We start from the raw sequence: 17,213 nt of genomic DNA, 5'->3' as shown, positions 1-17,213 counted from the left end.
TTGACATTATGAGAATTATACCTATTATTAAAAATATATTTATATTATTAAAAATATAATTATATTATTAAAAATGTTTTTAAACAGTCATTTATTTAAAATGTCAACATCCACAAGTTTAAAAGCTCAGTAATAAAAATCAAGAACTTAAACCTTAGGTTATTTAACTTAAATGCCATGCGAAAAAATCACGTTTAAAATCATATGTTTAAAAACGTTCAGACTCTAAAAACTTACTGAGTATCTTCGCTAAAAAAATAGCATAATTTTGTGAAGGCATAACTTTATTGTTGTATGTACTATTCAACCATGAATTAAATATTACGTAATAAAACAAGTCAAAATAATATTACGCAATATATGCAGGGAGGAAGGGAAAGGATCATGGCATAAAAAATAATCTTAACCCTATTATTAACAATATTAAAAAGGCAGAATTTTATATGAAAGAATTTAGGAGCGAAGATAAATTTGTAAACCATTGTCTTATCCCTGAATCCCTGAGTAATACCTCTTCTACAGTTGTAAACCAGTGTTGTAAGAAATTGTGTGCCCATGTAACATTTCATCTTTTTATATATTTCTAATATTTGATATGGTCATAATATCTTACATAGTACAAGTGATTTATAGTTTTGGAAAATGCAATAAACCGGTAGCTTAAATACACGCAATTATTATTATTATTATTGTTTTTTTTGCAAGTTTTTTTTCAGTGAATATGTTACGAATATAATGACTGTTATAAGCATACTTAAGAAAATTCACGGTAAGTTGCGTGTTTTTAGCATATTTTTGTCATTTGAGATACAAACCAAGATACTCTAAAACTAATAATTTCATGATTTTTTAATATGGCTTTGAAATTGATAAATATCCGCTGGAAAAACCTGTTCTCAGTTATACTGAAATTATTGTCAGTATAACATCGTATTACGCACAATCTTTCGCGATTATTAAAATAAAAGCCATAAAATTAATAACAATTTTGTTAGCCCTGGACTTTGGTCATTCGGGTCTAACAAAACTGGTTTTAATCTCATGATTTTCCATTTTGATATCCGCGGAAAGCTGTCTATGATACCATGCGATAAATAACTACCTATTCAATTAATTTTATGCATTTAACTAAATGAATTAAAATGAAAATTATTTTAAAATACATGGTTTATAAAAAAACGGCAACGGGTGTTCAAGATTTTCTAGGGGCTGTTGATAGTAAACCCCGAACAAACATAGTATGCAAATCTGAATTTTCAAAATAGCAGCTTTATTATTCATTTAGGATGATATTACAATAAATATGAAATGTAGATGCCTCTTTTGTTTACAAAATTCCACTGTTATTTTTTAATTATCAGCACCAATAAAGCACAAGATCTCAAAAACAGCATTTGGGAGAAATACTGGTGAACAAACATATTTTGCAAATCCAAAACAAAGCAAAAAAAAGGTTTTTTTGGCACTTTTCTCCTCTTTTAAAGTTTGATTGTGATAAAATAATAATTTTTTAAGGGATTTATGCATTAATTATTATGAAATATAGTATAAGGTAGAAATTAATGATTTTTCTAAATAAGAAATGTTTGAAAAAAATAAATTCGATCCCTATCACTTTAGAGGACAGCTGCTGACCCCCAGTCTTATGGATGAACCTAAATACATGTTAAAGATAAAAATTAACCTGAAAAGTATACAAAAATGTTTTTTTATGTGTTAAAAAATTCATTTTAAAATCTTGATTTTGAGGATGATGACCTTTCAGATGCTCCTGTTGGTGGTGATGGTGAGCCAAATGTTCTAAGTACATGCCCATTACAACAACTTGTCTGTTAACCTATGTACCATTTTTTGTAGTCATAGCAGCCTCCAATGGAGCCTTCCAACAAGAAATATAACCATCTTCTAAAAACTACAGTATTCACCTTATAAATTGAAGTAAATAAAATTGCAATTCTTTTCTTTTTTAATAATGCTGGGCTGGAGGATGCTATAACTACAAAAATTGGATCATAGTTTAATATATAAGTTGTCATCATGGACATGCACTTTGATAACATTTGGCTCACCATCACCACCAATAGGGGCATCTTAAAGGTCATCATCCTCAAAATCAAGATTTTAAAATAGATTTTTTCAAAACACCAAAACATATTTTTGTATAATTTTCAGGGTAATTTTTATCTTTAACATGTATTTAGGTTCATCCATAAGACTGGGGGTCAGCAGCTGTCCTCTAAAGTGATAGGGATCGAATTTATTTTTTTCAAACATTTCTTATTTAGAAAAATCAATAATTTCTACCTTATACTATATTTCATAATAATTAATGCATAAATCCCTTAAAAAATTATTATTTTATCATAATCAATCTTTAAAAGAGGAGAAAAGTGCCAAAAAAAACTTTTTTTTTTGCTTTGTTTTGGATTTGCATAATATGTTTGTTCACCAGTATTTCCCCCAAATGCTGTTTTTGAGATCTTGTGCTTTATTGGTGCTGATTAATTAAAAAATAACAGTTGAATTTTGTAACCAAAATAGGCATCTACATTTCATATTTATTGTAAAATCATCCTAAATGAATAATAAAGCTGCTATTTTGAAAATTCAGATTTGCATAATATGTTTGTTCGGGGTTTAGTTTGAAATATAAACGTCGTCGCGAAGAATTTAAGCTGCGTAAGATGATTTTTATTTGGTCGTATTTCACGTTACATTGTTGAGGGGAATTTTTCTGAAATTACGTCGGGGGAATATTTTAGATTATTCTTGATAAGGATTCATTTTAAAGGGGGAATTATTTTTATCTTTCTAATAAACAAATAGAATAAGAAGTGCCGAACAATTTAGAAAAAAATATAATATTTTTGCCTAAAAATATATAATTTTGTGCTTTTTACTTCGACTTTTATCTTCTTTTAGTTTTAATAAAAAGGATAGAAATTACTTCATCTCAAATTATTACCCAAATATTTCCTCTCCAACAGTTTTTCTCTTTTCTTTTAACACAAAATATTCCCCTTTTGGTTGCTGAGCAGAGGTTAGATTAAGGGATGGGGTTATATAAGCCGGTCCGTTGGGGGGGTTTCTAGGGGGGGTAGGGGGTGGGGGTGGTAGTAACCTCTGATAAGTTTAGAGGATGTAGAGTGCAGATATACCAGTCTAGTCTGCTCAGATATACATACTATACGCTATGTAAACAAAGAAAATAGTATTTTATGCGCAGAATTATTGGTTAAGTTTTGAAAATGTTAAAATATTGTCCAGAATCAGTAAAAGGTGATCTTTATTTATCTTAATCATAACAATTAAGATAGATAGGGTTATTTCCTATAAGTAAATTTTAAAAAATAACATTCAATGATTCCTATATTATTGTCTAGTTATTATTATTTAATAATAGATTTTTAATAATTTCATGTTTTAATGTGTGCTACTCTATTGATCTAGTGGATAAATAGCATAAAACTTGCTCTCAAATAAAACAAACTACAAACAATCCAGAAAAATAGTAGAGTGATCAGTAGTCCATTGAACATGAAACCCTTTTTTTAGTTTTAATAATTTTATTTCTTATTGTTAGGATATATTCGAGGTCTGGTGTACTGTACATTATGGTACGGTTCAATATGCCTCGGATTCTTCTTCCTGTACGCTCCCGCGCTTCCGCTCATGCTCTTCTGGCCAGCCCTCTTCCGCAAGATTATAGACATTATACAGGCCTGCTGGGAGGCTTTCAATACGGTTAGTACTTCAAAGAAGCGACGCTACTTTTTAGTTTGAGTTTGTCGGTCCGAAGGTCCATCTGACAGACACTTGTTCGTTAGCATGGCTTTGCAGACGCGCGTCAGCTGCAATTAAGCCTCAGATCAAATTTGTTTGTATGATTAATTTTTTTTAAAAAAGGGATTGCCATATTTGGGCCTGGTTTAGACTTTAAGCTGATTTATAAAATTGTAAAAAGTCTTTTCGCTTAGTCTTACAGGCGGCTAACGTTTTAAGAATTAATAAGATGAATTAATATAATCATTTATACTGAATAACTCTATACTGTTAACCACTTTTCTTTTTAAAAGCGAAGCTTTTCTATAATTAGGGTCGGTCCGTCCGTACGTCCGTCCGTCCGTACGTCCGTAACGGATAGCTTTTTCCGTTAATTTAGGCATGTTAGAATTGTCCTATCGATTTCATTTTGCATGGTGATTCCTTTAGTAGTTAGGTACGATTTAGAAAGCGTAGCAACTCTATAATCATTACCAAAATGTCCGTACGTCCATTTTAAACATGTTGATTTTTTTACTTTTTTAACAACAAATTTTTATGTGATCAAATCATCGGATTGATCTGATTTTTGGTATATTGATTCCTGGAACAACAAAGTATAATGTAAAAGGCGAAGCAACTCTATAATAAAGTCCTAAAAATGTAAGTATGTCCTTAAAAATTATTCTGTATCAAGCAGTTTACAACAAATTTACTTACAATTTTGCTTTGACTCTTATAGATTTATATTATAATAATTAAGAAACACTAAGTGTTAATGTCCGTTTGTCCTACCGTTTCAGTGCTTCGCTTTTATGGATGTTGTCATCCTTGTTAATAAAGGAGTTACAGACAAAAATAAAAAAATGCAGGGGACACTTGTCTGAAATTATACTGGTCACCAAAATTCTCTTATTCGTTGGCTTAAAAACTTAAGGACTTTTATTAAATCTTGATTAGATTTTACAAATTGACACTGTCAAAACTTTTCTACAAATAATTTTGATCTACAGAAGGGATACTTTCTTCATGAAAAAGAGAGGGGTTTCTGGCAAAATTCGTAAAGGTTATGTGTTATATTTTTAAAAAAAAATTTTGTCTATAGTTCTTTTTAATAAGAAATACACATATTCAGTGAATATTATCGTTCTACTACTATTTTTAAGCCTTAAAACACATACCTTTACGGATTCAACCAGAAACCTACCCCTTTCTTTATAATATTAATATTCTTTTGTTTAGAGTCTACTTCAGCTCATCTTTGGAGTTGAGTTTGTATTTACTGGAGATAATATCAACCATCTGGACAATGCTGTCATGGTTATGAATCATCCTACAAGGTACATATAACATTTTTAGTACTTTTACGGCTGCGCCTCTAGAGGCAGTTCATACCAAGCTACTAGGTCTTATTTCCGTCTATACTGAAACTATTTACAAAAAAATATTAAATAGTCTAAAAAATAACAGCTAGGTACTTGCTTGTTCTATTTTGCAGAAAACTTAATTGTTTCTTTAAAGTACAATGCTACAACCATATTGCCATGGTCGTGCAGATAAATAAATATATTTAAACCAAAGGTGGATTCTTAAAAAAAATTTGCAACACTAATAGCTTAGTTGGGCAAAATTGTTTTCGTGAAATATCCACCAAAATCACATTAAAAATCTACAAAAATTAAACAAAATTATAGAAGGGTTATTAACATAAGATTTTATTTAATTTTTGTAGATTTTTTATGTGGTTTTGGAGGATTTTTCACGAAAACAATTTTGCCCCACTAAGCGATTAGTGGGGCAATTTTTTTTAAAGAATCCACCTCTGAACTTTATTGTACGTTCCACTTTTCAATTTTTTTTATAAATTTAACTCTAGCATTTACCAATGATTATATTTGGAATTGAAACTAAAAAACACAGATTAAGATAAGCTAAACTATAATAGAATAGGTATAATTTATCATAAATTTCATAGCAAGATTTAACTAAGCCTTAGAAATACCCCTTAATTTATGTATAAAATATTAAGGATACATATTTACAAATTACATAATTTAGCACTAATTCGTCAAATACATACGTATTTATTAATTAGTAGGGTTGAATTAAATAAATAACTATTTACAGTTACAGAATTAGTACTTACAGATTCTATTTCCTAAATTGTTTTTTTTTAAAGGGGGGAGGCGGATGAGCCACTTTTTGAAACCAAAAGTAAAACATGCATGATCTCAGCCCATAAAAGAGTTACAGCTCTAATTCGGCACAGCAGTTGCTTTTGTGGAGATCAATATGAACTGCGAAGAAACGGCGGCGGAACCGCCGCTCCTGCCGAAAATCGCTGTTTCCCGCCAAATTTTTTTTTGCCTTTTTCTGAGCATTAGACAGTTCTCAATCATCTGAGATAAACTTTATTTCTCATAAAAATTTCCCTTATATTTTCACGTGACACTTGTAATATTTCAAACATGTCAATCGTTGAAAAAAAGTGTAAAATCTTACAAGTGTCAAGTGAAAATATAAGCGAAATTTTTATGAAAAAAAAAGTTTATCTCAGATGATTGAAAATTGTCTATTATGGCGAAAAAAGGCAAAAAACATTCGGCGGGAAACGGCGGTTTTCGGCGGGAGCGGCGGTTCCACCGCCGTTTCTTCACAGTTCCATAATGTTCACCACAAAAGCAACTGTTGTGCAGAAGTTTAGAGCTGTAACTCTTTTATGGGCTGAGATCAAGCATGTTGTACTTTTGGTTTCAAAAAGTGGCACATCCGCCTCCCCTCTTTGTATGTTGAAAATACCTATTTTTAAACAAAAACTTACGAAATATATAATAAATAATTTTAGGACAGACTGGAACTTCTTCTGGCCAGCACTTTTTCATACTTCATCATCACACAATAATAAAATAGTACTTAAGGTAATTTGAAGTAATCGATATGTAATTCCTTGGTTGTTGCACCAGATTTTCATGTAAAGTGAAATTTGTAGCTGGCTAAATTAAGGATTCCCCCATCCCCTTCCCTCCTACAAAAAGAACGAACTGACTAAAAAATGATCTTCATGTTAGCAACCTAAATTGGCGACAATTTTTCTCTTGTCATTGTATCCACGTATATTCTACAAGGCAGCATACGGTCATGACACACATGCACACCCTTTTTCTTCTAACTATTTATTTAAAGGTTTTTGTCTCCCGATTTTGAAAATATTACTTTGTTCCTGTTTTACAGTATTTTTCTAAAGAAATACTTAGAAATCAAAACATACTTTAGTGAACAGTAAAAAAAGTCTAACATACCTTAGAGTATCAATTATTTGAACGCCAACAAGACCTACCAAATAAAATAAAGATAAACTAATAAGAAAAATGTGAAAAATATAAAAATTGCTAAAAATCGGTCCAAACGCCAATGATGTTTTATAGTCAATTGTGCTCCTTAATGATGGGAATGTTGTCAAAAAATTTCAGCATTCTATCTTTTATAGGAGCTGAGTAAATCCAATTTCCCCCATAGCGTTACGGACTGACTGACGGAAGGACGGACGGAAGGACAAAGTGAATTATAGAGTAGCTTCGCTACTAAAAATTGGATTTGTTACCCGACGTTTTCACCATTGTTAATCGTTAAACGTAGCTATTTTTCGGGTTTTCCAAAAAAGCCCTTAAATGAGTTGGTTTTTAGGCTTGATTAGAAAAAAAGCTTTAGGTAGAACTTGCCAATCTAACAATAATTAAGCAGGACAGGCGTGAATTCAACCTTTTTATCAAAAAATCAAACTAATTTATATGTTCCCTGATGAACGTATTCTTTTCTAGGAAAGCATCCGAAAAATTCCCGGAGCAGGTTGGGCTATGACCCTGTCCAGGTTTGTGTTCCTGCAGAGGGACTGGAACCAGGACAAGACAACCATGGACAACATGATGGACTATTTTGCCACAACCAAAGACGAGGGTCCCAAACAGATTCTCCTGTTCCCGGAAGGAACTAATTTAACTCAAGAATCTAGGTATGGTTCATATTATATTATAACAAATAATCAGATGTCATTTTAAAATATTTTTGACATCAGTGTTATCATGTATACTAGATTAGACACAACAGTTCTTGGATGGTATTCATATTCATTGCCATTTATCTCTTTATCTCTGAGTAGGGCAAAGGTTTTTCAATTTTCTTCTGAAAAGGCACGTCTTGACGCATCGCTGAAGTATCTTAGCTGATTATGATTAATCATAATACCCGCCTTCCTGAATCCTAACTGAGGTCTTTTCACAAATACCTAAACCCTAGCTTGAAATTTCAAAAAGTTAAGATACTGAAAAACTTTATCATTGCCTTATATCAAACTTAAATATACTCAAAAGTCGCAACTCTTACATTTTTCCTCTGTAGGTAAAAAAATTGTTTAGGTTAACTTAGGTTAAATAAAATTTTTCTATGCTTCGAAATCACCCTACAACAGTAATTAGTAGAGATAATGAAGTGGACATTAACAAAATAAACAAAGTATTATCTTTATAATATTGCAAAATGCACAATACTTACATGTAAAAGAATAATTACATATTCCAGTATGGCTCTAAACCGATTAATATCCGCTGGATTAGAACTGGTTTTCAACCATACTAAAAATCATGTATAGCATCATATTACAGACAATTTTCCACAAATATTAAAATAAAAATCCTAAAATTTATAATAGTTTTGTTAGCCCGGGCCTTCGGTCCTACAAGATAACAAAACTAGTTTAATCTTATAATTTTTCATTTTCATATCCGCGGAAAACTGTCTATAATACGATGCAATGAATAACTATTATAGGGCAAAGAGCAAACAGTTTGCAGAGAAGAACAATCTCAAAGAGTACAAACATGTCCTTCATCCAAGAACTGCAGGTAAAATATATGGCCGCACTAATCCGCTTATTTTTTCTCCGGCATTGAACTGGTTCCAAACTAGAGAAATATATAGGATTTTCTATGAAAATGTTAATAAAATATGCGGATTATTCCATTTTTCGTTGATCCCGGGTGTTTTATTTACGTGTCTGCTGACAACTATCTTTTACAACACTAACAATGGGGAGGGGAGAAATACATAAAGTACCAGCAATTTTGTTTGTTATGCTTTTTCCTTAGTTTTAGAGATTGTTAAGTGAAACATTTTTGATACTATCTTTCATAAAAAAATATCGGTGGGATCACCGACCATTGCCGTTACCCGCGCCAAGAAAATTTTTAATTATTCCTAGCCGAATTAGACTGTTATACATAAATAACAATGGATGTTGGATATGCGTGGATATCATGACAGGGGAAAACTCTTTGATTGGTTTGTTCGTTCATCTAGTAGGAAGGGGGGAGATTGATTAAAAGAGGGGAAATATCGTTATGTTAGCCCACTGCAAGTTTCATTTTTATTACAGAACATAAAAATCTGGTGTAAGTTCCAAATAATATTATATCCATTTCAATGACAATGTTGTGTTTAGGATTTGTTCATATTGTGCATGGTTTATTAGAAAGAGAAATGTTGAGTGCTGTGTATGATTGTACAATTGCTTACCCAGACGTCACACCACACAGAGAGGTAAATAGGACAATGGAATATTATTTTGTGTTCAATTATTTCAGAGAGTGAATGGATATGGAACAGTAAATGATATCCCCCCCCCCACACCACCTCAAAAGATTATAAACCGTTCCGCTATTTGCTAGCTTAAAAACTTTTGGGGGTAGGATTTAATCTCAATTGACCAATGCACAAAGCTGGAATGTCCAAATTTTTCCATCAATAATTCAATTTTATTATAATTGGGTCCCTTTCCTTTAGATTGCTGGTATTGTCTCCTCCCTTCCTTATTTATTTAGCAACTTAAACTTTGAGCATCAAATATTGTCGCTTACTCTCGTAATTGATTGATCTGAAAGAATTTTTTTACTAAGAAACTATACCTAGTTAATTTATATTTTAACTTTGGGTTTTGATAGGTTATTAGAATTAGGAAGCAAGAAATGAAATTTATATTTTGTTTATTTATATAATATTTGTTTATTTTTATCTAAAGCCTTCACTAACAATAGTAAGTATTTCTATTTTTAACTAAATATTTTTAAGTAAGTAGTTTGCATGATCTATCATATTAAAATATTCATGGACTTTGGACTATTTTTATATACTTTTTGTCTATCCTAATCATATAAAAGTAACAGGATGTCTGTCTGTATATACCGAAGGATCTCGCTAACTGCTCAATTGATATTGTTCTCCTTTACAATGTACCTTCTCATAGGCCCTGGAAGGTTTTAAACTATATTTGGGGGCGTTCCACCACCCGCCCAAGAGAAATCGCCACAACCCTAATGTTTACATGAAACTGTTCAAACTCCCCATCCTACAATTAAGCATATAAAAATAATCTAAAGTCTATAGAATAGCATTATATAAAAGCTTTTTTTAACTAGGTACCTAGGTTTGGTAAAGTAGTTAAGAAAAAAGTAGAAAAATGTATGTATTGTATCTTTTCAAGCAAGATAAAGGACTCTTGCAGTACTTGCTTATGTTTGTTGAACAAAGTATATTAGGAATAGTAGTACTCGCTTATGTCTGTTGAACAAAGTATATTAAGAATAGTAGTACTCGCTTATGTTTGTTGAACAAAGTATATTAAGAATAGTAGTACTCGCTTATGTCTGTTGAACAAAGTATATTAAGAATAGTAGTACTCGCTTATGTTTGTTGAACAAAGTATATTAAGAATAGTAGTACTCGCTTATGTCTGTTGAACAAAGTATATTAGGAATAGTAGTACTCGCTTATGTCTGTTGAACAAAGTATATTAAGAATAGTAGTACTCGCTTATGTTTGTTGAACAAAGTATATTAAGAATAGTAGTACTCGCTTATGTTTGTTGACAAAAGTATTTTAAGACCAGGCTTTGCCGACATTGTATTCTTGATATTTTGCACTACATAGGACTATACACGAATGTTAGCAAGTGATTTAAGTTACCTACTTTTTAATCAATGGATATTTATTGCTTGGATCTTACACTAGTTTGTTATATTCTCTAACAAAGTGAAACTTAAACCGGGCCAAATTAACGAATCCTCTTCCATCCCCATTACACCATCCCATCCCCTCATACTGGATTAACTAACTGACCAATAAATGAGGTCCATATTAGCAAGCTAAATTGACGACATTTTTACAACGTTGAACTCAAGCTTTTTTATGCTAAGGGTCTGTTAAACATAGACAAAAAGTGAAAAAATATAAAGGCTATACTTTGTGTAGGTACCTACTAGTTTTATTTTTCACTTGCTAACATTTGTGTCTAGTCCCCTTAAAGTTTTTTGTAATTTCTTTTATTGTCATTTGTTTCCTAAGTTAGTATTGTTGTATTATTTCTGAAAGTGAAAAGTTGTCACTGTGATGTAAATTCACTGTAAGTTGTCGTTCTTAGAAACCATAACAATTAAAATTAACTAAGCACTTGTCTTTCATTTAAGAATAGTTATTTATCTCATCGTATTATAAACAGCTTTCTGCGGATATAAAAATGAACAAATTTAAGATAAAATATAGTTTTTTTTGCCCCGAGATGCCTAATGCACGGGCTAACAAAACTGGTTTTAAAATTATGATTATACATATTTATATTTCTAGAAAACTGGATATAATACTATACTATACATGATTTTTCTGTATTCCGGGTCTAATCCAGCGGATATTGATCGGTTTCGAAGCCAAACTGGAAATGTTTGGTCCTGCCTTGCTTGATTTTTTTCTATAGCAAAGCTGCTCTAAAAGTCAATGTAGTTTGCAGTTCTGTTTTTTTTAACTCACTTCCATACCTACTTAAAACTTAACTTTGTTTGGTAGAGACACTTTTATATTTTGTTTTTATTTTTCTATCACATGCTTGATTCATTTTATTTACTTTCCTAGTCTCTAAAGTCAGACATAATCCTTCGTTTTAATTTGATATGTGATTTTTTATCTAAATCATATTGTTTTTAGACTGATATTATGAGGGGACAGATTCCTAGGCGGGTGAATATTCACATTGTCCGACACCCCCTTCCACAGGTTTGTAGTAATCAAATAGATGTAGAAAATATTATGACAGGGGAAAAATTGTCCTCAATATACCATGAACATAATTTATTGTTTAGTTCGTTAATCCAGTAGGAGGGGAGGAAATGGGTTAAAGCCAGCTACAAGTTTCACTTTATTTGAGTACATGGGTAAACTACTCCAGTAACCATTCCCTATAGGACTTTTTAAGATAAATACCTTGCAATTAAAGGGTTGATTGGTTATATTAGTCAGAGTAACCCTGACCTCTCAATTACAGTTTTAAACCATGCACAAGGTTTAAGATCGAAGGACATGAGATTAATGGAATGCCGCCATTGAATAAGAAAGATGATTAAAATTCAAAATAACAATAAGTTCAACTCTGCCATAAAATTGCAGGTTCCTACAACTTTTGTTGGTCTGGAGAAATGGATCCAAGAGCTGTGGCAGCAGAAAGAGGCGCAGCTGCAGAAGTTCAGTGAAACCCAAGAGTTTATGCCATTAACCTTGGAACAGAGACTGCCAAGAACGTCCACTACTCTTCAGGTAGTTACAATGGATATATTTTATTGGTCAGTTCGTTCATCCATTAGGAGGGGAAGGGATTGGGTGAAGAGAAAAGATAGGGTTATCGTCATTTTAGGCAGCTGCTAGCTTCAATTTATCAGAGTACATGAAAATCTGGTGCATTCATCCAAGTTGTAATATATCAATTGTATTTACATATTTTTCATTTTTTGTGAAGAAGTTCTTTGCAGGTGTTACATGTTTTAGAGGGGGGGGGGGGGGAGGATAGATCTATACAAGACTATAAAGAAGTAACCTGAACAATGGCTTATTTTGTCTTTTATTGATAGTTTTATTTGTAGTCTCTGAATGTGATGGCTTGGCTGACCTTCATGTATTGGAGCCTGACTACTCTATTCATATCTTTATTATTATTTGTAGCCTCTGTGTGTGATGGCCTGGCTGACATTCATGTATTGGAGCCTGACTACTATATTAACATCTATATTATTATTTGTAGCCTCTGTGTGTGATGGCCTGGCTGACCTTCATTTATTGGAGCCTGACTACTCTATTCATATCTCTATTATTATTTGTAGCCTCTGTGTGTGATGGCCTGGCTGACCTTCATGTATTGGAGCCTGACTATTATTATTTGTAGCCTCTGTGTGTGATGGCTTGGCTGACCTTCATGTATTGGAGCCTGACTATTATTATTTGTAGCCTCTGTGTGTGATGGCTTGGCTGACCTTCATGTATTGGAGCCTGACTATTATTATTTGTAGCCTCTGTGTGTGATGGCCTGGCTGACCTTCATGTATTGGAGCCTGACTATTATTATTTGTAGCCTCTGTGTGTGATGGCCTGGCTGACCTTCATGTATTGGAGCCTGACTATTATTATTTGTAGCCTCTGTGTGTGATGGCTTGGCTGACCTTCATGTATTGGAGCCTGACTATTATTATTTGTAGCCTCTGTGTGTGATGGCTTGGCTGACCTTCATGTATTGGAGCCTGACTATTATTATTTGTAGCCTCTGTGTGTGATGGCTTGGCTGACCTTCACGTATTGGAGCCTGACTATTATTATTTGTAGCCTCTGTGTGTGATGACTTGGCTGACCTTCATGTATTGGAGCCTGACTATTATTATTTGTAGCCTCTGTGTGTGATGGCTTGGCTGACCTTCATGTATTGGAGCCTGACTATTATTATTTGTAGCCTCTGTGTGTGATGGCCTGGCTGACCTTCATGTATTGGAGCCTGACTATTATTATTTGTAGCCTCTGTGTGTGATGGCCTGGCTGACCTTCATGTATTGGAGCCTGACTACTCTATTCACATCTCTATACGCTGCTCTCTGGTTCATCACTATTTCTGCTATTTTCTATTACACGGGTAATTTGTTTGTTTTTATCCTATGATATAGAGAAGTATGGTGTTTTTTGTCTGTAGCGAAGGATCTCGCTAACTACTGAACTGATACGGTTCTTCTTTACAGTGTAGCCTTTCATAGGTCCTGGGAAGATTTTTAGATATTTTGAGGAGGGTTACCATAAACCCCCCAAAATTTATGTTTACCCTCAAATTTTGTATACTTTTTCTTTTTGAAATTAAAATACCTAAATAAATAGGGGAAGGGGGGTCTAATTTAAGGTTCATTACCTCAAGTGCCCATAGTGGCCTCTAGGAACGTAGCTACTAGTTATTAACAAAACAATAGGAAAAAAATATATTTATATCTTTTGACAATATGGAAACCTGATAAAATCACAAAATTAATTTATCATCTATTATAAAAATTTAAATATTGTATTATCAGAGCCTTTGACTTGGGGTCAGCGTTAGTATTAAAATTGTACTAAGGAATGATATAGGAATAGGTTTGCACATTATTCTGTCTCAAATAATCACATGACAAAAATGTTAATTTCTATCTTCGTCATCGATGTAATGTGATAAAACATTTACATAATATTTAGAATACCCATTATCAATATTTGTAATTATTTAGAGAATTATACACCTGGAATTCAGAAACTGGAACTGGATTTACACTTCAAAAGGTAAACAAATTATAATAAAATGTAAGTTGGTGTCTTTTAGTAACCATACACACTTCATTACTATCAAAATTATGATTAAAATTCCCAATCTTAACAAGAATAATGCCATCTACCTGTACAAGATGCGTACATTTCAAATCTGGCAACCAGAAAATCCATATAAAACCAAATAAAAAAAAATTAAAGTTAGAAAATTTCAAGTTCATGTTTTGATGACAGTGGTCTATTTAAGATTTGGAATTTTAAACTAAATTTTTACCGTGTTGTGCTGTGGTGCATATAAAATTTGCTTCTATTGTTGTATTTCTTTTTAAACCTTTGTCAATAATGTTCTCGTGCTTTTAATTTCATTTTATTTAGATTGAAAAAGAACAGTAAAGGAAATGCAGAACAGCATGAAGAAGATTCACAGGTTTTTTTTCAATTTAATTTAATTTGGGGCAATGTTAATAAAAAAATGAATGATTACTTCCCGTTTGTGATGATTTAGAGAGCTTCGTCTGTCAGAAGAGCAACTATTTTGCGGCATTCTGCGCTAGTGCCGTATCCAAAGTACAAGACAAAGAAAAAATGAATTTTAGATCATTGTGGCTTCCCTATTCATACTTAACATTAAATTTTATTTTTTAATACTTTTCATATCCCGACATTATAAAATTACTATCCCTAAACGGATTTAAGTGGATTTTATTGTCGTCAATTTAGATTGCTAACATTGACATCACGTATTTGTAAGTTTGTTCATCTAGTAGGTGGGAAGGGGATGGGTTAAAGAAGACATTACTTATTGGTAAGTTTATTTATTCAGTAGGGGGGAAGGGCATGGGTTAAAGAAGTTTAATAGGAGGAACATTATTTTAGCTAGCTGGAAGTTTCATTTCAATAGTGTACATGATAATTTGGTGTAAGATCCAATTAATATTCATTTATCCCTATATTTTTAGGACGATTTTGAGCATCTAAAGGAAGACTAAGAAAAAAAACGAAAAACACACAACATTGTAGCCAGCTTCTTTATGAAAAAAGAACAACTGCATTTTTAGCTCTGCATGCATTTAAAATTAATTTTGCATTTTTTGTGTATTTTTTATGTGTTAAAATTTACATTAAGCTTATAAAATTCTCTGGAAATAGTTGATGCATTTTTATCTTTATTTTTACAGCAATATGATCAAATTTAATATTCATTTTCATCATCTTAATTCTAGTTATATGTATTAGATTATTTTTGAAGCCGAATATTCTAAAAATTATCTAAATTAACTCATATTGTATGTATATGTATTTAAGATTATTAACTATTTTTTTCTCAACTTTTGTTTTATGTTATGCATGGTCGTAGTGAAAGGTTAAATTAATAAGGAACGCGTTCATTTTATTTTTTTTGTTCAAGACATAGATTTTACTCACGGTTTTGAGTTCGTTTATTGGCTGATTAGCCTTAGTTCTCAAGTATTTTGTTCGAATCATGTCCTTGACTTTCTCTTAACCGTCAGTGAAAACTATATCAAGCTTTTTACGGTATTAGTTGTCCAGAGAAATGATAAATATTTTTTATTTAGTTTCCACGGACAACTGCCTATAAAATAATGCCAGAATTAGATACAAAAACCAGGGCTCGGCAGCAACGAATAAGCCTCAAATTTAAATTTGCTTGTGTTCAAAAGAAAAAAATAGATGGAATGTCTGTTTGAGAACAGGTTTAGCCATTCAGCTGAATTTTAAAGTTCAAATATGACTATATCCATTAGGCTTGCACGCGGCTGCTGAGCCCTGGTAAAATTCACGCAATCATATTAAAATAATCTTGAAATCTTAACTGACCTGATGCCAAAAACTTCGAATGATCTGAATATAGAAGAAAACAAGGTAGCTAGAGTGGAAAAAAAATATTGAACACAACCTTATAAAAAAGCTTAAAATATCAGTAAAGGGTTTTGTCAACTTGAGAAAATCAACTAAATGATATAAACAACTTGATTTTGTCTAAATAATATTATTTTAGTCTGCGAAATAAATTATGTTAGGGCATAACCTATTTTCTGTTGCAGCTTTGTTAAATCACACAATAACATCACAAATAATAACCTGAATGGATTATCTAAACAAATTTTAATGTAGGTAAACTGGCGTTGTTACAAAAGACCTAATCCTATTAAAGACCTATTCCGACAAAAGGCCTAATTACAAAATACCTAAATGACTAATCTGATGACTAATCCTACAAATGGTCTAATCGGACAAAACCTAACTTAAATTTTGTCGGATTAGGTCTTAAGTAGCAACGCCGTTAAAATTGCTAAATAAAATTCAAAACAAATGTACCACTAAAAGCTTATTCAATGGAAGCATTTAAAATTCTGCCAAATCTAGAAACATGTTTTTGCCAAGTAGTTAATCATTTAATAGTTATTTATTGCATAGTATTATACACAGCTTTCCGCGGATATTAAAATAAAAGATTATATAATTAGAACCAGTTTTGTTAGCCCCGAGCTGGCAAAACTTATTAATTTTGTGACAGTTTAATATTCGTGGAAATTGTCTGTAATACGATACTTTACAATTGCATGCATTTTAGTATGGCTAAGAACCGGTTCCAATCCACAGGCTTTTAATCGGTTTGTGAAGCCATTCTGGAAATAACATTAATCAAACCTTTCTAGCCAAGTTTTTATATGAAATATTTAAAATTCAAATAGTTTATTGCTGAAAGCATTTATTTGTACCCCCAATGCATTATTATCATTATATAAATTGTTGCTGATTATATTGAAATAAATTTTTACGTAAAA

At 31.9% G+C, this 17,213-nt stretch overlaps 2 protein-coding genes across 28 annotated transcripts in view; both read left to right on the top strand.

The window, feature by feature from the left end:
• Positions 1-716, top strand: part of mrn (general transcription factor IIH subunit 4 marionette) — an 11,364-nt gene extending 10,648 nt beyond the window's left edge. For 8 of the 14 annotated variants that reach the window (XM_080156592.1, XM_080156589.1, XM_080156588.1 and 5 more), the window contains one exon: positions 223-716. The gene's annotated coding sequence lies outside the window, so the exon portion shown is untranslated. The remainder of the gene's footprint in view (positions 1-222) is intronic. The other 6 variants (XM_080156595.1, XM_080156594.1, XM_080156584.1 and 3 more) reach the window with 3 other exon arrangements.
• LOC145316222 (lysocardiolipin acyltransferase 1-like) lies at positions 629-17,213 on the top strand. Of its 14 annotated transcripts, none has more exons than XR_013878374.1 (15): positions 629-769; positions 3,584-3,744; positions 5,005-5,102; positions 6,608-6,680; positions 7,581-7,771; positions 8,587-8,660; positions 9,257-9,354; positions 9,833-9,847; positions 11,788-11,856; positions 12,247-12,393; positions 13,636-13,750; positions 14,367-14,418; positions 14,779-14,830; positions 15,363-15,766; positions 17,085-17,213. XR_013878374.1 is itself a non-coding variant. In XM_080156596.1 (14 exons), the coding sequence occupies exons 1-14, from the start codon at positions 736-738 to the stop codon at positions 15,390-15,392; spliced, it is 1,209 nt and encodes a 402-aa protein (XP_080012722.1). In that variant the 5' UTR covers positions 629-735; the 3' UTR covers positions 15,393-17,213. The 14 variants fall into 14 exon arrangements, 4 of the variants coding, with proteins under 4 accessions (XP_080012722.1, XP_080012725.1, XP_080012724.1 ...); XR_013878373.1 differs by having other exon boundaries at positions 17,050-17,213; XR_013878372.1 differs by having other exon boundaries at positions 15,363-16,287.

This window comes from Acartia tonsa, chromosome 4 (genome assembly GCF_053477335.1).
Source record: "Acartia tonsa isolate MP-2025a chromosome 4, ASM5347733v1, whole genome shotgun sequence".
In the NCBI taxonomy this organism is placed as follows: Eukaryota; Metazoa; Arthropoda; class Copepoda; order Calanoida; family Acartiidae; genus Acartia; species Acartia tonsa.
Note: the sequence above shows the minus strand (reverse complement) of the source record. Positions and strands in the feature narration are given on the sequence as shown.

Bases quoted from the DNA above. Each gene is read 5' to 3' on its own strand.
- LOC145316222 (XM_080156596.1), top strand. From the start codon at position 736: ATGACTGTTATAAGCATACTTAAGAAAATTCACG. The intron at 3,745-5,004 runs GTTAGTACTTCA...TCTTTTGTTTAG, and splicing joins GCTGGGAGGCTTTCAATACG to AGTCTACTTCAGCTCATCTT. The intron at 5,103-6,607 runs GTACATATAACA...AAATAATTTTAG, and splicing joins GTTATGAATCATCCTACAAG to GACAGACTGGAACTTCTTCT.